Genomic DNA, 21,260 nt, shown 5'->3' with positions numbered 1-21,260 from the left:
CACACTCGCAGCCTGTGAACAGTGGGTAAAGATTTCAATCAGCGTGGCTCGAGTTTGAATGAGGATCAACACACTTACAGCCTGCGAACAGCGGGAAATGGCATCTATCAATATGGCTGGAGCTCGAAGGAGGATCGACACGCTCACAGCCTGCCAACAGTGGGCAACGACTTCGATCAGCATGACTCGAGCTCGAAAAAAGAGGATTGACTACTCACACACTGCAGACAGTGACAAACCACTTCGATCAGCGTGACAAGCTCAGAGGATCAATACATCTATGTATATAGAAAAGGTAACGCATCTTGCGAGCCAAGTGAAACAAAGCTGACCATGAGAATACTTACGGCGTTTCAAAGGTCATGGGCCTCCCAAATATTAGGCAAGGTGCATGGATAATGGGGTAGACATAGCGTCAAGAGGTGGGCGGCTTTGATGGCTTTTAGAAAAATTTGAGGTGGAGGGGGGGTCCATTCCCCTCGAGCGCAAACGGGTGTTGGCTTGAAGTCGTGCAGACCGGCGAGCATGTTGACGAACAGCCGGCATGTGTTTCTGAACTCCGACGTGCGATGCCGGACTGACTAGTACTGACTTTCGACTGCAGTCTATCGCATGGCTGTGTTTTGTTACACTGCAAACTGGACAAGGACCGTTTTATCCTGGACGGCGCCGAAAGTTGCAAGCGCCCACCACCAAGCACTCGTCCTTCCATGCTAGAGCCTCTGCCTTCTCACCCCAAACTATATTGTTTCAGGGTGTGATGTCGGGCGATGTTCCGAGTCGTTCTCAAGTGGGTCGTGTACAAAACCCGAAGTATATCGTATTAAATGAAGCTTCACCCTCGAAGAAATCTGTTTCAAGCGCGCATATTGGACCCACCACCCTTCCGAGTCTATCTTGGTCCAACGAACGTGTTTTCATGCTCACTCGCGACAATATAACCGTAAGTTTGACGTCAAACACTATTCGATTGCTTCGATCGCTTACTTGTCCAAGCATCATTATCCTCGGAGACCCAACGATCAATAGATACCGGCAGCCGCGTCCGGTCGAAGTTAAACCAACCAAAGGGGCGATCATTGACATATCATGCTCTTAGTGAGAGAACCGGAAATATTCTTCGCAAATTTCGAGGCTTGATTGAACCTCAGCACTCAGCCCCTTGCAATATACTTCTACGAGCCCAGTGCATTAAAGCCGTGATGTCATATTACACTGTTGTAGCAAGTATTTTCTCAAATATTTCTCGTGAGCCTAACTGACGGTATTTTACTGGCTTGCTTGGTTCTAGCGTCCTGACGGACAGTCGTCTCGCATATGAATACAACCGATGGTGAATCGACCCATACTGGACCTGTGCTGAAGGGAGAATCATTTCCGAGGGTTAAACAAGACGACTGAGTCATTCGACGGTGGGATGATAAACTCCGCTGCTAAGTAGAAATCGCAAGAATGGTAAACAAGTAGCTCAAATCTCTTGTGAAGTTAATCAGCTTGCGGACCAGGCCTAACCAAACTACTTCTGTTTAGCGAAGAGAGTGAGAAGCAGTTCCAGAAGCTGGACTGTGAGTTGATACATTCTTACCGCGTTGAAGCATTGATTTCTTGGCAAGAACTTTAACAGTCTTTTTATCGGGACCTCTATGTTTCAATCCGTCCGGCGGTCCTGCCCAATGCATTAGCGCCGACATCGGAATTGAATTCTGACTCTCCTGCCCGTACAGAATGGATGCCTTTTGTTGGTAATCAGATGGCTCCCGGGACGGACCTGGGGTGACGACAAGTTATCAACATCATATCGTGTTAGGTCATTGGTAGGGAACAGAAATGGACAAAAATGTCCTAAAGCGGAAGTGCCTCAGGGAACTACACCTTGAGGCTTGGGCAATGACATCCGTAGATCAATTGGATCTGAATTGCTAGCGGTGAGTCCATCACGAAAGTTGTATCAAATGTCCGAGTTGATGATTTTTAGTCATTCTGTGGCATGTATCTCCTTGGCGAGGCTTCGCACGTCAGCCATCGTGGTATCGAACACTTTTGCTAAACCTTCCAAGCACTCCGTTCTGGTGCGAGATCGCATTAAGTGAACCAAGTGCCAGAAGTGAAGTGACCGATAATGGTACACCGCACGAGGCGTCAAGGGCGTGATGAGCGGATATCAAGAGTGCGAACACCCACTCCAAGAATCTGCGAAGCTAATTTCGGGTCAGCGATAACCGATGCGCAATAGACAGTTACAGCCTGAATATTTGAACAGTTGTGGTTTATCATTTGTCTTCGGTCCAAACTGATGAAGTCCATAGTATTCCTGTCGTGCTCCCGAAGGAGCAAGATGTCGAACCTCCTTACTCTATATTTACGACTTGCGAAAAATGGCTCATAGTAACTCTTGCATCCGTAGCAGGGTTGTTTAGGTGAGCAAATGGTTGTTCCTCAACATTGAAACTGTTGTGAACAGTTTTTTCAGCCCGCTGACAGCGTACATATACCTTCCTGCCATTTCAATGATCGCGACTGCGTTTGACAGGACTGTCGAACTTACCAACCTCACGGTGACGGTTTATCTAGTGTTTCAGGGTGTGTCAGTGAAGCCTGCTGTATGCTGTCTGCCCGGGCTCATCGTTACCACTTAAAGCACCCATGTTCTGGGGTACTCTCGCAGATCGCATGGGCAGGCGACCAACGTCGCTTGGATGTTTGTTTGTTCTCAGCCTTGCTTGTATCGGTCTGGCGTTCGTACCAACATCATACTCCTGGTTGTTGATGGTTCTTCGGTGTCTCCAAGCGGTTGGTAGCGCTAGCACGCTCACGATCGGTACGTTACCGTGTATGTTTTATTTTTGCGCTTCATCTAATTTGCTACAGGTGCTGGTATAATTGCAGACATTGCTACCCTCGCGGAGCGAGGTGGTTTCTTCGGCATCTTCACAATGGGTCCACAGGTGAGTGAGCGCAGGGCCACATAACTTGACTATATAGTAATTGCGTTTTGTAGGTTGGACCTGCAATAGGAACCGTTGTAGGAGGCGCTCTTGCGGATAAGCTCGGATGGAGGTGAATCAGTATTCCGCACAAATAGAACAATGTTTTGCTCATGCAGTCCATTATCCAGATCCATTTTTTGGTTCCTCTGTATCTCCAGTTCAGCGTGTTTTATTGTCATGGTCATCTAAGTTGCGATATTTGGAGTTATTCTCTCTGACGTAGCCTGGGTGTCAGGTTCCTCCCGGAGACCTTGCGTAGCATCGTCGGAAATGGTAGTGTCTTTCCGCCTATCCAGTATCATCCTTTATTACCCTTAATGGGGCGTTGCCACAAGGATTCTGAGGTGGAGTGTCCACCTGCTCGTAAATCTCATAACCCTTTCCGTCTGTTCGCATATGTTGATGTCCTGAACCTCCTGGCTTTCAATGGCATTCAATACGCAGTATTCACCGCAATTCTGGCGACTATATCTTCATTGTTCGAAGAAAACTACCCTCACCTGACAGAGACGGATATTGGGATTTGCCATCTGGCCCCCGGAGGCGGGCTTGCGCTGGGTGCAATGTTCAGTGGCAAGCTCATGGACTTGGATTACAGGACTGCGAAGGAACGGCTGATTCGTAATTTAACGCCAGAGAAGGGTATCCCAGGTGATATCATAAGCGATGTCGATTTTCCCATCGAAGCAACAAGGCTGAAGAGATTGTCACTTTGGATGATTATATTCTGCGCAGCTTGCACCGGGTATGGCTTGTACTTTCAAGCGCGAACGACCATTGCAGTTCCTCTGGTCCTCCAATTCGTTAGTGAGTCCTTTTTCGATTCTTGTTCATAGTTTAGTGCTCAATGTTTGGTTACACAGTCGGTTTTTCATAAATCGCTATACTCACTACCATTCAAACTCTTTTGATCGACCTTATGCCGTCGCAAGGCTCTTCGGTGACTGCGTGTGTGAGTGCGTCGGATTTCTGTGATACACAACATTGTGACAAAGACCGCAGAATAACCTTATACGGTGCTCCATGAGAGCGTTTTTAGTCTCCGTGATCGACTTGCTACTTTGCAAGATTGACGCTGGGTGGACATTTGTTCTTCTAGGGGGGATATGTTTGATCTCGGTGCCCCTGGTTTGGCTGGCAGTGCGTACTGGACCTTCCTGCCGTGCTGGCAGATGTGTACGTCAGCCTGCATCTTAAAACTAACAAAGCGCATGGTGGGCGTAGGAGATGTAATGATGTTTTTGACTTTTGCAGTTCGTAGTGGTGTAGAATTGGAATTAAGATCTGAACCAACTTAGCAGTGTCTTGCTGTCCGAGAAGCACTCACGTAGTACTCGCCAAGGCCTGCTATATGTTCATTTGAAAAAAAAATTAAATTTCAAGGCGCTTCTTTACATGGTGATCACGAAGATCAAGGCATTGGGTAGACTGACATGCGTTGAAGATATGTACGAGGGAGATAAGATTGCTTATTCTAGATCAGAGTGACTGTATACATAGCTGATGGACGATCTATGAGTTCAGCTATCGATTCAGCAATATTAATCATCTCTTGTTTCTGCCGATGCAAATTCCGGATTCCAGGTGACTAGTAGTAATTTCATTGAAAGTTTGAATCGAAGTAATTATGGTGACATAACGTCATACGATGTCATGTCACAGTAATCGGTTAGGGTGATGGCCGTTTCAGAGCGGATCGCGAGCCTGCGAGCGTTGACGCATGAAACATGGCCTTTGTAAGCAGGCCCATGTGCAGATTCTCCAAGACGGGTGCTTCGATCTTAACGAAGCACACGTCTCGCTCCTCTCATTCTTAAGGCTCAGCTCGAGAACAGATTCTCCATTCTTTCTTCTTCTCTGCGCTCATCCCCATTTGCGCGTCGCTCGACGTTTTTTGTCCACCCACCCACCTCCCTATCTTATACTCCAGCGTGGTTTTTGGTCTGGGTTCGTGTGTTCTTCGGTCTACGCACGTTCTCAGACATATCACGCTCCGAAGGTCTGTTTTTTCTTCATTCTCAAAACTCTTCGATTCCGAACATCTCGGCTTCGGATTTTTGTCTCGGATCACGTGATCCGCCCAGACCCCCGCCCTCTTGCGCTGGTCGGGCAAAAACAGACCTTCCCACACAAAAACCGAATCAATTACTTCTACTAATTCGTTCCTCAAAACCTCACCTCTCATAGTCCTTTCTCTTCCTCTCTCGTAGTCCCTTCTCGTCGACTACCGTTCTCCAATTTCAATACTAAGTTCTCGCGACGAAACGATTACATTGACAATATCTCAATTTGCACCTTAACCACGCGATCATACAAAGGCAGCATTTTAGGCTCGCCCTTGCTCGCTCATTGTCCAGGGCGATCCACAATCATTATTCAACCATGCAGGCAGGACATACACCAGTGTTCGTCATGAGTATGTACCACCCGCACTTTTTAAATGCATCACTGAACGCGATGTTTTGCAGACACTGCACCAGAGAGGCATCACTGCCGCAAAGGCAAGTATCATTGTCAACATGTACTTCATTTTCCTCTCATTTATACTTGCTTCTCAAACAGACTATCGCTGATGTTATTCGAACATGTCTTGGCCCAAAAGCCATGCTCAAGATGATCCTCGATCCAATGGGTGGCATACTGTGCGCCTCTACACATTTCCTGCCATCAATATATCTGAGTAATGTATAATGTATAGGCTAACAAATGATGAGAGCGCGATTCTCCGTGAAATTGACGTTGCACACCCTGCAGCAAAGAACATGATCGAACTCAGTCGTACTCAAGATGAAGAAGGTGGTGATGGTGCGACCAGCGTCATCATCCTTGGTGTGTTCATAAGCTTCGAAACCATATCATTCTCTCATTGTCATATAGCGGGAGAAATTCTCGCTCAATCCCTCTCGCAGCTTGAACGCGATATCCACCCTGTTGTTATCATTTCCGCTTACAACAAAGCCCTCAAAGAAGCTCTCGCGATCGTAAATCGCATCTCTATCCCCATCGACACGTCGTCGGGTGAAGAAATGCTCTCCCTCATTAAAACTTCCATCGGCACCAAATTCGTGGCACGCTGGAGCGATTTAATGTGCCATTTGGCCCTTCAAGCCGTGCAATACAGTAAGTAACTGGGATCTTGAATCGCAGTACAAATAATGGTGGTTACATAGTCCACTGGTGACGAGAAGAATGATACAAACCCTAGGGATCAAATGAGTGATCTGGTAATCGTTGCGGAGTATCATCACTATAATGACCATGTGATGAGGGGGTACGATTGTTGATTTTGGTCTGTTGAGGATGAGAAGCAAAAGACGAAGGGAGCGGGGGAAAGTCGGCAGATTCAGGAGCCTGTCCTATCTTCTTCACCTGCCAAAGGGCTCTCCAGGACTTCTCATGTTTGTGCAATTCATATCTAAGGCGTGTATTGTCTTGTCGTAGATACCCAGCTTCGGATCGTGCTTCACGACATGAATCCTGAAGCTGGAGGAGGACGGACTCGAGACTAGTGACTGCCACACATGACAAATATGAGTGATGGGGGTAGAATAAACTGGAGATAATCTAACCTGTCTCTTCTAGAGTCGCTATGTAGTTTGCTCGCCTCAAAGACATGAGATTTAAGCATGGATAAGGCAGGGGTTCAAGAAGTATGACTTACCTCTGGCGGAAGGCGGCTTGGTTATCTGCATTTTTCTTTTTTCGGAGAGTAATATCTTTCTTTTTAAACGTTTGTAGGCCTGTAGACGGGCAAGATATATAGTATAGGGTATGGATCTGGTACTTCGGCCAGGACCTCGTACATGTTGAGGAACACATTCTCAGAAACCTTTGACCACTTCGTAAGGCTGTCGATTTCTGTCTGGAGTTATCAATTGATAGAAAGTCACTGAGAAGAGGATATGCGGACCTTTGAGCAAGCCTTCGAACGAATTCAGCTTCTCGTCATCTGGGATCTTCTTGAACTCTGCAGAATGTTCAGAATAGCTGAAAATCAAAGAATGTATGCACACAGACCTTTCGTGCGGTCAGCAAGCTGTTTGTGACCCAGTACAGATTCCTTCTGGCCATCAACGATCTTGATACCTTGGGTGTCTGGCGTCTTTTGCAGCTCCTACAGCTGGATGTACTATACGCTTGTTCAAGTTAGCTCGCGTCCCACACATAATTGTCTTTGCGTACCTTCATTTGACGACGTCATCCTATTGCATGGTCAGTTGCCAGATTTGCAGAGACTGATCTTCAGTAGAGTGATCAAATGTGTTACAAAGGCGAAAATTCAACCATTTGAATTCTCCTGCCATGGCCGTGCCGGTGTCACCTGAAATGGGATACTGAAAGTGCCAACTGGGTCCAGAATACCGCACGACCTTGCTCCACCGGCTGTACTACAGTCTTCAGCGCAGTTAACACAGCTGTCATGATAGCGAAACTAGCACCATCTGCAGTCAGCATCACACTTGAAACTGACTTTGTGCCGCTACCCCAGGGAACTACGCATTGGCCAGAAGCAGTATCTGCAAGACATGATGGGCCAGGGCCTGCGACGGGATCATAGCCTGCCACCGTGGCAAGCCCTTGGAACAAGGTCTGTGTATAGCCCAAACCGACACCCTGGTTGGATGACACGTGGAATGAGTAGAGTGGGGAATACACGAATACCTGATTGACTGACATTACCACCGTTAGAGTACACTCATGTTTAACGTAGTCAAGAAATGGCAGGGAGGAAGCACGTGTGTTGGAACGCACAGTCATAGCTCCATAACTCCCTTCTGGTCACAAGCGGTTCATCCTTGCTAATGGATGAGATAGCAATTTGGTTCGCGTTCAGGTCAGATGAGTCGTCTGACTTGATGTCCACAACCTGTTTTACATGAGTGTGGAAGGCAGGAGCTAAGTTTTCCGATGGAGGCGACGTGGACATGGCGGTCGAGAACGAGCTCGATAGACCAAACAAATTGAGGCCATGTGTGTTCTCTCTTTTGCATTTAATGGTTGCGCGTTCCTTGTGGGGCTTAGCAGGACTCGGAATAAGAATCATCGATGCTCACTCCTGACTGAGGCTTTGTTTTCTGTCTTTTCAGGTAGAGATATAGAAATCGGATACGCAAAGATATAAGCCGATATAGGCCAATTCGAGAACGTTAACTTGAATATCTGAGTTGTACATTGACTGACTATTCTGGATCCGAACAATAGTTGCAGGTGGCTGTGCTTCAGGTCAGGACGATCGGACGGCCTTCGAAGTGACTGTATGACATGTGTGCATTTGGCCAATGCTGTTTGGTGGGCGTCAAATGTCGCATGCTGCCAGACATGATGGATATATCAGAAATACCCGAAATCACTCCGAAGAGCACATATATATCGATCGTTCTATTGCGTGTGCCTGCGCTGCTCAGCCGCCCGCCTCACGGCATCCGCCCATTCGTGACATCAACCCCAAACCAGATCACCACTGAGGCAGCCGTACACAACGCAAAGAGGAACGGGAATCCCTGCCAGTCATTCCCCGTCCTGTTGATAATGACCTGGATGACATTAGGTCCCACCATAGAAGAAGCGCGGTTGGATAGACCAAACAGACCGAAGAACTGGCTGACGTAAGCCGAACGCAATGAGATGGGAAGTGCAACGAATCCAGGATACACACCATGTTGTCAAAACCGGGCAGACTAAGCTCGGCCATCATTATCTGGGAGAATGCGTAGTAAGGCGCCTGGAAAAGGCCGAACACAATGTTCTATGCCCTGAGAATAATATAAAAACACGATAGAAAGAAAGTGTATTCTTGACGAACCAAAACTCCCAGACATTATGGAACCTGATGTACATATTAGACAAAGTGACGATGGGTGGAAAAAAAACAGATTAAATGGCACCGACCCAAGTTTTTCTGTCCATATTCCAATCATACCCCACAGCGGAATCAAAATCGTGACCACATTAGTCACCACGAACTGTACCGTTGTCAATCAGATAAATATGTACGTGAAAAACTAGTGCTACACACCATCTTCTTCGTGCTAATCTTCCAATATCTCTGGATGTACCAGAAGACGAGAGTACTGATAGTCGAGGCAATCGCCTGTGACAAGCCAAGTAGGTATTTTGCGGGAACGAGAAACCGAACTTGTTGTTCTGGCAAATGGCAGCGAGAGTCCCGGTAGTATTCAGCCCTTGTCCAAGAAAATGTCAGGCGTGGGTCAGGAGATAGGCAACCAAACAGTACATCTGCGAGAAGGAAGAAGGAGAACAGGTACGCGAAGGTGTAGGGAAGATGCTTGTATGTCTTCAGCGTAGCCCAGATCTAATGTCCTCGTGAGTGGATTTCTCAGGGATATTATGTCCAATACTTACCTGCTTCCATCCAATCGTCATGTAGTGTTCGCCTTCAGGTAAACTAGGGCCTGGCCTGGGTTCCTGGAGGACAACTCGAGGGTTTTCAGCAGGACGCATATTAGAGATATGCTACAATATGCTCACACCACCAGATACCAAGTACCACCCAGTACGTGGTGACACTACACGTCAATCAATACAAGTCAAATACCTGATTGACGAGAAGCTTACAACACGAGGACATAATTGTCTACCTTGGGGTTGTTCGTCATCGGCAACAAAAGCGCTAAGTTCAGCGATAAGGTGATTATGTACCCGACATTACTATAAACCTGTATTAAAAGATCGTTAGCTTCGACGACAAGAGGCACAACCCCTACAGCGCACGGTAGAGATATTACTGATCCTATTCTTTTCCAGAGATTCCTCTTGCTCGTAAACTTCAGGAGGAATCTCGCCGCTTTCGTACTTCTCTCTCAACTGGCGTGCATGTGGGGTATTGCGTGCGAGGCGAGGGAATAGAGCGGCATAGAAAACAAGAGTCGCACCGTATGATACGAAACCGATAATGTAAAGAACCATCGCGAGGACCCATCGATTCGGCGCTGCACAAAACGATCAGACGTTACAAGAAAAACGAGACGCCCGGAAACTCACTAGTAAGTGCCATAGAGGCATACTGTGCAGCCCAGCATACCACTGAATCTCCATCATGAATCAAGTCATCGCCAACATCGTTGTGCTGTAAATGAATATGAGACCTGGGCTACAGCGAGAAAAATGAATCAGGCATACCAGTTGACCCGAGGCAAGATGAGCATCGAAAATTGGCGGCAATGCACGAGCAGTCCATAGGTAGTGTAGGCGGGCTTTGAAGGTTGTGGGAGCAGTAACTGTGACAGATGATTGGTTGGTGGGATGTCGAGACTGAACAAGGTCGTTCAAATTTATCTTGACCTTCCAAATGATCAGATCGTCGGCATTAGACTTCGGGTATCGATCGATGATCACTCACCAGCCATATCTCGAGTCCGTCAGCGGCAACACGGTCAAATTGTGGCTTCTTCGCGTCCTTGATAACCTTTTGGAGGGTGCTGACACTCTCTGTCGGTGCAATCTTGATCTCAAATACACGGCAAGGATCATTGCCCAAGACAATGCTGTTGAGTTTGTATATGTTGAGAACAAGAGTAATAGTGTATCGAACAGCGAAACCACACCACGTGACCGCGGCGCAGCCATGACCAGGAAAATTGGTCATGGCAAGGGGGACCGTTTTACCCCTTGCCATGGCGAAGCTGCCCAAAAGACGCGTCCATCTGTCACGTGCCAGAACTTCTAAGCTCCAGCTACTAGTACGTAAAATTCAAATAGTTCGAATTCAATCTACTCCTGCCGTTCCGGATACTCTTAAGGATATTCACGACCCTGCAACTTCAGACTTGCTAATCCTTGCATGTGGACTTGGACTTCGTCGTATCACATGCATGAAGAACCTCATGAAGGAGCTTCAATTAACGCGTTTATATATATCTGCTGTGGGTGACCTTCCTCACTGATGATCGCGTTATTCACCTTCTAGTGCTTTTATCGCCGTTTTTCTCACCCGTTTTTTGTCCAGATTTCATGAAGACATCAAGAAAACACTCGAAACACGTACAGTAGATGTTATCGAGCTGTATCAGCATCTTACGGAGCCTATGGAGGCAATTCACCATGCGATCGTACAATGCATGACTGTCACCCTTTCCGAGCTTAAGAAGATAGTAAGTATCATCGAGCTGGTCTTATTTGCACCTGAACGAATCCTCATTCATTCATCTCACAGCTTGAGCTTGATGATCTTAACTTAGAGTCCGCATACTTCTGTTCCTTTGGTGCAGCAGTGCGCGGGCAATCAGACCCCGTATAGTACAAGGTCGGTTCACAGACGAAGCAACTTGTAGGTGACCTCGCGACGCTGAGACGTCCATTTAATACAACTGACCTAGGTTCTCCATCAAGGTACCTGCTGTCCTACGACGCGCTCGCTTTTCGCGCATACCTTCAAACTCTCATAGCCTCGAATACCATAACTGCATCAGGTACAGCTGAACACCACTAGTCTCCTTGGATGCTAACCAATAGCGCCAAAATGATTTTTAGCACCGCCAAACGACAGTGTTATTATGTACTTGATGCTCCAAAACCCACGGCTTCGGTTCCTCAGAGACAAGTGATGATGAAAATGCATGGGCTGCGCTTGATGAAGCGCATTGCATAACGGGAAGCAGAAGGAAAAGAAGAAAACATGGATTAAAGTGGGATCTCCTTGCAGACGTACTGCGAGAAATTGAGAAAGACAGGAGGCATTCTCGACTCGTGAGTCCCATTGACCGAACAATTTTCCTGCTTAACGCGTGTCAGGTCTGCCAACTCGCGGTACAAAACAGTTCGGTGCGAGGTAGCGCCCTATCGAAGATAGGACATATTTTGAACTGGTATTGATGAGAGGGCGAAACCTTGACTGCCGTGTCGACGCCGGTGTTCAACGAAGGCGCTGACGTGGCTGAAACCTAGGGTCAGGTTCTGCCCTCGTTTCATACGGATGAAAATTTTGATAGCGCGCAGTGCTGGCCACATTCAAGGTACCTGCAGTCGAAAATGAACCTACATGATGGTGAGTCTATGTGAACTTTACGAGTCACTCCTGATGCTGAACCATGTCGGCAGTGATTGCTTAGCCGCGTCGATTATCGTGCGCTGGAAGAATTTGTTCTCGCAGTTTCACCATACAACTTCGCAGTAATCGGTGGCAACATTCCAGGTGGTACGAACGACTATTCTATAACGAGTTTTACGTTCTGAATGACTCATCTCTTAGTTCCCGCAATCGTCAGTAACACAGTCATACAGAAACCTTCACCAGCGGCTATGTATTCCAATTACTTGGTCTACCAGATTCTTACGGAGGCTGGTGTTCCAGCTAGCGTCATCCAGTTTGTTCTTGGGCTACCTCCAGAGGTTGTCCCACAGGCCATATCCCACACCAACTTTGCAGCACTCCACTTCACGGGCAGCACCTTTATATTCAAGAAGCTATGGAAAAACGTTGCCGCAAACCTAGACAAGTACAAAGGGTATCCGAGAATCGTCGGCGAGACAGGAGGGAAGAATTTTCATGTCATCCACAAGTCGGCAGACGTGCGAAGTGTGGTTTTGCGCAGCATTCGTGGCGACTTTGAGTATCAAGGTGGGCATACTGTGTGTATGAGTTGCATGCAAGATTAATAGGCGTGTGTGCAGGACAAAATTTCACCATTGGAAGGATGTAGACGCGACACATCCTTGATGGACCTCAGGTAAGTTCAAGATTACAATAATGATCACCTACCTCAATATTCTGATTCGACGAAGTACCTTCATGGTCAGCGTTCTGGACAGGAGGGGTTTGGTTGCGGGAACGCTTGAAGCGTTTCTGCACAATATATATGAGCTATATTCCAGCTCCCTCAGCAGAAGCTCAAGGTCGACGTACAGAAACTTTTTAAGTCAAATTCTTCTTAAATTTCTGGAGGGTCTGTCGAAATCCGCTACGGGGCTGGCTCCTGATGAAGGATGCGTAAAGAGGCAGCGACGATGCTATTAGCGCTTGTCGACAGTGATCGCATAAGAGCACGTACGAAGCTCTCGCCAGTAGTTGCCTCTCTGGATTCAGAGGGCTCTGGAGGATGTTTTGGCCTGCGGTCTTCGTTCATTGCAAACAGTGAAAGATTTGTATCGACCTGAGGGAAATGGATTCAAGAACTAGGGGGAGGGAAGAGTACTCGGTAGAACCAAAATTCAAATAACAAGCACCCGAATACCCTTGACCACAAACCTTGAGGCAGCGCTAATCAATTAACCTTGTTCAAGTTAAGTTATGATTGGGCATTGCAAGAACGTGTGTTGTGCAAGGGCTAGCAAAACTCCGGCATCGTTGAACATCGTGCAACACGCTTGTCAATTCATCAAATAAGTTACTTATGAGATACATACATATCTGTATGGGCCAATGCCAGTGATCGGGCTGAACAAGTTGTATGCGGTTATGGGAGTGCTTAGTTTCGGCTAAAGTATCCGACGCAGATTCACTAATCGGCTTCTTCAGGACTTTGGTATCGTCTGTGCCTTCTTTGTTGGCTTCCTCGCCATTCTGTTCACTGCGACCGAATTCAACACTGCTTCTGCATTTGACATCGCTGTAACACCTTTCAAGCAGCTGCAGGGTACGCGCACTGCGATGCCGTTGTTGGGTCTTTGGGCGTCGAGCACCACAAACGTACGACTATCGGCGTTGCGTTCACTGCCAAGGTTTGTCCCATAGGTGTTTCCGCTGGGTGATATGCTCATAGTGTTGTGATATAGCCCAAGCTCCTCTTGTTCTTGGACGAGCCTACCTCTGGTCTTGACTCGTAGTCTGCCTGGACCATCATGAAGTTCCTTCGCGAGCTTGCCAATAACCCGTCCTCGATACTGATTGTTTCCCACATAACGACTCTATTGTTGCCTCGGGTAGTGAAGACGACAAGGTCATGATATGGAAGGTTGAGTCTTCCGTTGTTGAAGACTGGGGTCACGATCATTGGGTACCGCAATACTTTGACCCCGTCGCCCGCATCGATGCATCACTACGCAAGATCGGTCAGGTTCTCTTCCATCCCACCGCGTCTAACGTCCTCGCTAGTGCATCCAGCGAACACACAATTAAGCTTTGGGATCTTGCTGATACTGATCGCCCACGCTCTGTTCTCGCCGGACACAACGATACTATCCAGTGTCTCGCCTTCAATCCTTTTATGCGCCAGATGGCTTCACGACAGGTTCATCGCGTGTTGTCTCCTCATCGAGCTTCATGAGGAGCTATGTCTGTGCGTTTCATTATCGCACTTGTGTTTTTTCGTCTCATATTTGGTTCTAGATGCTTATACGTTTTCTTGCAAAAACCATGTCTATCCAAGAGACCACTTGCTTTCATATCTGCGGCTCCTTCTGTTGCTGAAATCGAAACTACTAGTCTGCACTGCATGTTGCTGGCATATAATCGCCTTCTCCGCGCTAATCGTCTCCTTCCCAAGCATCTAGTACTATGGGACGGGGCGTTATTACACAAACTTCTCTTCCCGCCTCACCCTGATACAGGTGTACGGTTACTCACTGCTCGGTGCTATGCCTCGCATGTCAGCATGGCAGAACTTGAGCGCGAGAGGCTCATCACCCATGTCCTTGGCAGGTTTTGCGGCGTTGATTGCCCATTTAACTATGGCCTTCGCACGCATCATTGATTCAATCTCACGCTATTCGTGGGGTATTTTATCCTTCTGATTTCATCTACCCGCGCACGGCGCGTTTCCTTCTTCAGCGCCCAGAACTTGACGTGATCCGATGTGCCAATGCTATACGGCATGCTCTATGGCAGTTCGGATGACTGGAAGAAAGAGCGTGGATGGATTGCCAGGTTCCTATCTTACGGCTTGATGAGCGCAGAAGATTAGAAGGTGCTTAAATGCCGACATAGTACATGGGAGCTTCTTTCAAGTCTTGTGCAGAGCTCAGTTCGCGATCAAGCGTTGCGACGCACAGTACTGGAGGTCTGTGGTGCCAGCGCTCTCGTTGACCCTTAATTCGAATTATTTTACAGGTGCTTGCCAACCTGACTTCTAATGACCAGGCAACGAGTTCCCTCGTTTTGAAGTCATCTCTCCTATCCTGGATCGAGATGCAAGTACAACTGCCACGAAGCAAAGAAGACGCCTAAAGATCCTTGAAAACATTCTGATCACAGCCAATACTGCGAAACTGCGGCGGGCTACGAACAAGATGCTCTGTGCAGACCCTTGTCGTTGATATGCACTCACTACGAGGATTACGACAGAGCCATCTAGCTATACTCAGCGGCGATCGACCTGGATTTTGCCACTGCTACCATCTTTGCAAATCGCAGTAAGGCAAGCTCGAACAAAATACTATGGGATGATGCATTACTTGATGCGCAAAAAGTGTGATCCACATATGATGTCCAGGCAGACGGGCTTCATGATGTGCTGATCCCCACGGAAGACAAGCAGATGTCATTCCCGCGGGCAAGGCCGCCCGCTTGGCAGACTCTACTGCTTGTCCATCCCTGGGTCCGGGTTAATCCTAGCAACGAAGAAAAACGAGGAAACACGAGGCAGTGACCCCCATAGCCTGTTCGAGCGCAATATGCTTGGGGTAAGCACCTTGATGACTCTGGGATTCATGCATTCCAATAGTCGACTTGGCCTGGCGTAGTCCGAGCAATGCGGGAGGTAGACCCAGCCATAGCGGTCTATCCGGCCGAACATTTGAAAAGCCCAGCAGCTCATGCTGAGGTGCAGAATCGGGTCCGGTCCAATGCTACCGGGTAGCCGATACTTCAGAAGCTCTACAATTTTTGATCAGGGATTCCTTCCGAGGTGGACAGACGAGACTTGCAGGTGATTGTTGTTCTGCGATATTGTGATTCCAAAGTTTACGTTTTTGTCAGTATATCATCATTCGAACGCCTGTCACTCTTGTGATCGCTGTTACTTTTATCGAGCGACGACACGGGTCACACGGCAACGATCCGCTCTTGCCCATCGAGTCCTAAAGCAGCGTCCTGTCAACCTCACATTCTTTTTCATTCCTCAAGACGTCCGGGTCCTTTGGTTTGGTGGCCTCGGTGTGTATCTGTCACCTCCTGCTGGTATGGTTTCTGAATGTCCGCTTTAGGATATATCACACAGTTCATCTTCAAAACCGCAAAGGTGTCTCAAGTCTTTTGCCACCAGAATATGGAACACGAAAGTCAATTGCTTCAAGGATGATGCTGCCGAAATCGTGAGTTCGATGCATGTTTTTGCATCTCTCCACTGACACGAAGTTAGGAAGATTCATGAAGCTCGCGCTAGATCGGATGTCTGATAGGGTGGTGGATTCGCCGTCTGGTGATGCCTGTGTATTTTTACGATCGGGAATTTGGATTCCTCAACAAGGTTGTCTGGATCTCTGGGAAACTGAAGCGCTTCATGAAATAGTCGAAACCTGAGAAAAGGCGAGACCGTCGAAATTTGTCCTAGGATATGATTTGACGTGTCTTTACAGGCAAAGATCGACGAAGAGATGGTCAAGATAGTTGTTGATGTTGGAGTCTACCTTCCCAGTCACCCAGACGGTAGTGGTATCGACGTTGATAGGAAGTCCAGTCGACCGATTCAAAGCCACTCTAAGGTGTGTAGATCACTCTTTCGCTTTTTCTTTCCTCAATATAATTTCACCGAAGGCATCGGTCAATAATGACCCGCTCCTTCCTCAAAAAAAGTAGCCATGAACCGGAGTCTAATGTTCTGAGTCGGGGAGGGCGGGTCACGGTGCGCCATCAGTTGAGCACCTATAATCAGGATAGGTGCACGGATACGATTTCTGCGTGGAGGTCTAGTAGATTGGTACATGGAAGAGACGGAAAGTACAAAAAAAATAGAGCAACAAATCAATCAATCAAGGACGCTCACCTCCCTCCCCTAAAAAATACCGTATCAACCCTTGCATTAAGCTATCCTGCTGCGCCGTCCCCTTTTGAAATTGACCATCTCAAAAAGCACGTCTCCGTACTGTCGCTCCAACACCCTAATACGAGCCCTTCCGACTTGATTCCTCAAAACTCTCATTTGTAGCGAATAGATTATCATTTTGAGCGCGTAAAGTCGAATGGGATGCAAGTAGAGAATCCGTCTGTCCGCGCAGCGTCTCGTGGGATGATAAAAGTGTATCATGCGACAAATAGAGCGATTGATAAAAGTTTTGCAGGACGCCAATGTGCGATTGCACAGTTGCTAATTCGGCGCTGCTAGTTTCACAGGGCTGCCGGAGCTTGTGGCGGGACCGAGTGGATCTGATGAGTGGGTTCTCTTTTCATCTGCCTCATCTCTCGCTGTGATATGTCGTCTCTTGAATTTGAGGTGCGATGGATTGTCGACGACGACGACGATGGGCCCCACGAAACTGGAGAAAGGTGGCGATAGGGCGAAGAGTCCATTGCAGCCATGGGAGGGAGAGTTGTGGCTGATGCGCGCTGAGGGAGATTGATAGCCGGTAGCTGAACTTGTGAGGGCAGTAATTGATGCGAAGTAAATAAACGAACTGAAGAGCAAGTAGGACCTGTAGCGGTGTGGTGGTGGTGGTGGTGGTCCATGCGCATGGCTGTACCAGCGCCAAAGAAAAGGCGTCTTCCAACTGGTTTCCACCCGACGAAACTCAAACTCACTCGATGATCTCAAACAGTGCCCTTTTTCCCTCTCTCCCATCGCCCTCATCGTCCAGTTCCCGCTTCTCCCCTCCCATCCCGGGACCCAAAGCACCAGCGAGACCGAACGAAAAACCCTCTCGAACTCCTACGCCCGAGAAGCTCTCCTGGGTAACGATATCTCTCAGAATAGCCGCGTATCGCTCGTCAGACAGACCCATCCCTGCCAACGAGTTAATCCGTCCATCATCGTCGTACCCCGTTCCCAACATCGGATGCAGACTGGATGAATTAGACGAGAAGCCAGGATTAGACGAAGAATTGTGTGGTTGTAATTGCGACGCCCCAACTGCGAGTGCCTCGCTCAAAGACGGGTCTGAGAGAGGAGGAACACCGAGCGAACAAGGTACTTTTGACATTTGTTGGATGACTTTAAGGTGCATCAGGTGTTTCTATCCATCCGTGTCAATGTCGATCTATACACCTCGGTACAAAACAAAAAACGCACCTCCAACATATCCAACGACCCCTCCTTCGTAAATGGCTTGGGCAAAATATCATTCATTCCAGATGAATAATACGTCATAATCTCGCTCGGTTTTGAATTAGACGTCATGCCGATGATGGGGGTCATATGGTCGGGCTGGCGGATCAGATTCAAAGCGCTGACTCCGTCCATTTTGGGCATCACGTCCTGTCGCGTTCACATCGCATTAGTTCTAGCACACGCAGGGAAGAAAAGAAAAGAACTCGCCATAAAAAGAAGAAAAACACACCTGCCAAACAACAGTGCGCTCGAACGTGACGAGCGGTCAAACACATTCACATTTCGAGACTACATCTATACGGCATGAGTGCCCTTAATATCTCAGTGATGTGAACAGCTTCGCCACCAGCACGAGGATCGAATAGAATCGCCATGAGTGTGCCGGTGGAATTGAAGGTGAGACACTGAATTGTATCGTTGTGTCCGGTGAGAACAGAGCGTGGGCGATCGGTATCAGCAAGATCCCAAAGCTTAACTGCGTGTTCGCTGGATGCACTGGCGAGGACGTTAGACGCAGTGGGGTAGATGAGAACGTAGTTGATCTTGCGTGGTGATGCATCAATGCAGGCGATAGGGTCAAAGTCTTGTGGTACCCAATGATCCTGGCCCCGGGAACTGCAGTAGATATGTCAGAATCTGACAGACAATCTGACAGAGCCACATACCTCTCTGGACGAAGTCCTTGCGAGCACGTACGACAAATCCATCGGGAAGAAGTCCTGGTCGTCCTTATTGAAGATACGCAGGATGCTTTGCTTGAAAATGGACGTAGCAAACGAATCAGATTAGATGGTGACGATTCAAATGTGAACGAAATAAGAGAAACAGACATACATACAAGGGATCGTGAGGTCGATCACGATGTACTGGGTTCGTGTGAGGAGAGAACCGAGGAGGCGAACGAAAATGCGTTGTCGCGGATCTATTGAAGGCGGAGGTCTCTGTACCATAGGTATGGCAGGTATTGGCGGTCTGCGGTGCCCGGCAGCAGGACAACGAGTTGCGTCAGACTACAGTGGCGGTGAACAACGAGTGATGTTGTGAGTAAAAAATGAAACGCCCTCACTTAGTAGGTTAAGAATAGATATCTGAGGTCGTCTTACTGTCCACAGAACTGAGCATCCCAACGATCAACGGATACGCCTCGCCGTCCTCATCAGAGAGGGACGGCAGCAAGATCGGCTGCTCCGAGTTTGGTCGGCTCCCTCCCGCCATCTCAATATTGGCCTACAAAAATAGCGGGTCAATGTGCCAGACTCTTGGCCGATCGCTCACCTTCTGTATATCGAGAGCGCTTATTTGAAAAGAACTCTTGTCGCATCCTTAAGGCTCCAAAGACCGGCTCTGTTGAGTTCGGATGATAACGGAGCAAGTTACTAACCGTGAACATTTCTTTCCAAATTTAGGCTCCAAGATACATGTTGGGCAGCTTCGCCATGACAAGGGGTAAAACGGTCCCCCTTGCCATGACCAATTTTCCTGGAAGATGCCATCCACTGTTGGCGGTCGATCTTGCTGAAGGGCTTGCCTGCGAATCTGTGATGCTCGATTGTGTTATTTGGATGATGCTGACGTAGTCCAAGGCGATCCAACGTGATTAACGTTGCCCATGACACATGTTTTCTGCGCCCTTCGTTGGATCTGTCTTTCGCTCGTACCTATGGCAGGGTAAGCGCCAGCTGGGATCTGCTGACCGTTAAGCTCAACTACCAACAGGTGAGATTCATTATACGGGAACCTGGCATCCGGCGCAGGCGCGTATATGTTTCTTGCTGTTTCCTCAAGCTGGGGTTCTTCTGGCGTCAGTTCTCCATGATCAAGGAGCCGAAGAACGTCAACCTCTACTGCGCTAGCAGCCAGCTCTGTTCACAGCTTGTGAGGGTATTGATCCTCAGTCTTTGGTTCCTCATCTGTTGGTAAGCGATTTAACAGTCCTGTGTTTTTACTAAGATATTAAGATTTATGACGGGTTCTCTCGCGTTCAGGAAATATGGCCATTCATGAAACATTGTCAGCGCCTTCTCAGCTTGAGCCATGCCGATTGAAGTCGTCGCCCTGCTGTTCCCAGAACGTGAGTGCGTCGATCCTCATTCGAGCTCGAACCATGCTGATCAAAGTCGTTGCCTACCATTCGCAGCCTGTGAGCGCGTAGATCATCCTTCGAACTCGAGCCATGCTGATCGAGGTCCTTACCCACTGTTCGCAGATTGTGAGGGTGTTGATCCTCTTTCGAGCTCGGGCCCTGGTGATCGACATTGCTGTGAGCGTGTCGATTCTCCTCCGAACTTGAGCCACGCTGATTGCCCATTGTTCGCAGGATGTGAGTGCGTCGGTCTGTCTTCAGGTTCGAGCCATGCCGATCTAAGTCGTTGCCCACTGTATCATCTATTCCATGGCTGCCCAACAGCCAGCGAGGGTGAGTAGTTTTATCGTCCTGTCTGATTGGACGTTGCTGATGCTTTACAACAGCGCAATTCTTCTCCGTCGAAAAGTAGCGATGTTTTCAAGCTGGTCAGCGCAACTGTCATCATTAGCGTACGCACTGATAAATCGCGAACACTTTCTTTAGGACGCTCAAGGAAGGGTGATTAAATCGCTCAGCGTCAGCAAAATCCCCACTGAATATATTTCAAGGTTCTTGATTCGTATCACTTCGGTCGCATCCCGTTGCGCAATGTGGCTGCGACTCCTGATGGTCAGCAGCTGCTGGGTGTGCGTCCACTTCTTGCAGCACCTAATGGGTTGCATCCAAGCCGCACCACTAGGGTTGAAAAATGCATAATAGGTGATCCATAGATCATCCGATTGACTTCATATAACACAGTTTTCAATATGGAGACTAAAGCGTTCGAAAGGTGAGTTACCTTCATCTTTTCAAATATTTTTTACTGACGCCCGTCGTGAACGATGTGCGCGACATTACAATATCCAAAAGGGGTGGAAACGCGCTGGTTTCCTTTGAGCGCAAGGTACTGAGAGCCATGATATCCTCTGATCACTCATTTCATTGCGCCTGTGCCGCTATCGAATAATGGACGCCACGCTTACTGTGCAGGACGTTCACATGACTCCGGTACAAGACTCAGGCCCCTCGATTTCGAGCGAATCACATCGGCTA

The 21,260-nt window shown here is 48.1% G+C and overlaps 8 protein-coding genes across 8 annotated transcripts; 3 read left to right on the top strand and 5 right to left on the bottom strand.

Moving 5' to 3' along the window:
* Positions 1-1,952: 1,952 nt before the first annotated feature.
* On the top strand, positions 1,953-4,184 carry DFJ58DRAFT_719592 (major facilitator superfamily domain-containing protein; the record flags this gene model as incomplete). Its single annotated transcript, XM_041384657.1, has 9 exons — positions 1,953-2,069; positions 2,329-2,417; positions 2,471-2,580; positions 2,639-2,818; positions 2,869-2,945; positions 2,999-3,057; positions 3,116-3,151; positions 3,211-3,790; positions 3,990-4,184. The coding sequence occupies 9 exons, from the start codon at positions 1,953-1,955 to the stop codon at positions 4,182-4,184; spliced, it is 1,443 nt and encodes a 480-aa protein (XP_041235521.1).
* Positions 4,185-5,326: 1,142 nt separating this feature from the next.
* On the top strand, positions 5,327-6,115 carry DFJ58DRAFT_872196 (chaperonin Cpn60/TCP-1 family; the record flags this gene model as incomplete). The annotated part of the gene is made up of 5 exons (XM_041394345.1): positions 5,327-5,403; positions 5,456-5,508; positions 5,550-5,629; positions 5,686-5,816; positions 5,865-6,115. The coding sequence occupies exons 1-5, from the start codon at positions 5,370-5,372 to the stop codon at positions 6,113-6,115; spliced, it is 549 nt and encodes a 182-aa protein (XP_041235520.1). The 5' UTR covers positions 5,327-5,369.
* A 298-nt stretch (positions 6,116-6,413) lies between these two features.
* DFJ58DRAFT_872191 (uncharacterized protein) lies at positions 6,414-6,704 on the bottom strand (the record flags this gene model as incomplete). The annotated part of the gene is made up of 3 exons (XM_041394344.1): positions 6,414-6,499; positions 6,557-6,591; positions 6,649-6,704. Coding segments are annotated over 3 exons (177 nt in total), but the record flags the coding sequence as incomplete, so codon positions are not given.
* A 7-nt stretch (positions 6,705-6,711) lies between these two features.
* DFJ58DRAFT_872185 (uncharacterized protein) lies at positions 6,712-7,935 on the bottom strand (the record flags this gene model as incomplete). Its single annotated transcript, XM_041394343.1, has 6 exons — positions 7,740-7,935; positions 7,663-7,682; positions 7,323-7,601; positions 7,005-7,101; positions 6,898-6,954; positions 6,712-6,845 (listed from the first exon to the last, which is right to left on the bottom strand). Exons 1-6 carry the CDS (start codon positions 7,912-7,914, stop codon positions 6,712-6,714), a joined length of 762 nt encoding a protein of 253 aa, XP_041235518.1. The 5' UTR covers positions 7,915-7,935.
* A 466-nt stretch (positions 7,936-8,401) lies between these two features.
* Positions 8,402-10,623, bottom strand: DFJ58DRAFT_872184 (vacuole effluxer Atg22 like-domain-containing protein; the record flags this gene model as incomplete). Its single annotated transcript, XM_041394342.1, has 12 exons — positions 8,402-8,584; positions 8,644-8,733; positions 8,787-8,814; positions 8,877-8,950; positions 9,004-9,300; positions 9,351-9,413; positions 9,496-9,514; positions 9,564-9,664; positions 9,720-9,937; positions 9,990-10,074; positions 10,128-10,319; positions 10,348-10,623. 12 exons carry the CDS (start codon positions 10,621-10,623, stop codon positions 8,402-8,404), a joined length of 1,626 nt encoding a protein of 541 aa, XP_041235517.1.
* Positions 10,624-12,053: 1,430 nt separating this feature from the next.
* Positions 12,054-12,602, top strand: DFJ58DRAFT_671454 (Aldehyde/histidinol dehydrogenase; the record flags this gene model as incomplete). Its single annotated transcript, XM_041382957.1, has 2 exons — positions 12,054-12,141; positions 12,196-12,602. Coding segments are annotated over 2 exons (495 nt in total), but the record flags the coding sequence as incomplete, so codon positions are not given.
* Positions 12,603-17,612: 5,010 nt separating this feature from the next.
* DFJ58DRAFT_671447 (uncharacterized protein) lies at positions 17,613-18,286 on the bottom strand (the record flags this gene model as incomplete). Its single annotated transcript, XM_041382956.1, has 2 exons — positions 17,613-18,047; positions 18,104-18,286. Coding segments are annotated over 2 exons (618 nt in total), but the record flags the coding sequence as incomplete, so codon positions are not given.
* A 131-nt stretch (positions 18,287-18,417) lies between these two features.
* DFJ58DRAFT_736716 (uncharacterized protein) lies at positions 18,418-20,398 on the bottom strand (the record flags this gene model as incomplete). Its single annotated transcript, XM_041386834.1, has 8 exons — positions 18,418-18,744; positions 18,808-18,892; positions 18,977-19,152; positions 19,253-19,369; positions 19,561-19,800; positions 19,853-20,004; positions 20,271-20,280; positions 20,336-20,398. 8 exons carry the CDS (start codon positions 20,396-20,398, stop codon positions 18,418-18,420), a joined length of 1,170 nt encoding a protein of 389 aa, XP_041235514.1.
* Positions 20,399-21,260: the final 862 nt, after the last annotated feature.

Source organism: Suillus subalutaceus, assembly GCF_016647625.1.
Source record: "Suillus subalutaceus strain FC151 chromosome Unknown DFJ58scaffold_289, whole genome shotgun sequence".
Lineage (NCBI taxonomy): Eukaryota > Fungi > Basidiomycota > Agaricomycetes > Boletales > Suillaceae > Suillus > Suillus subalutaceus.
Note: the sequence above shows the minus strand (reverse complement) of the source record. Positions and strands in the feature narration are given on the sequence as shown.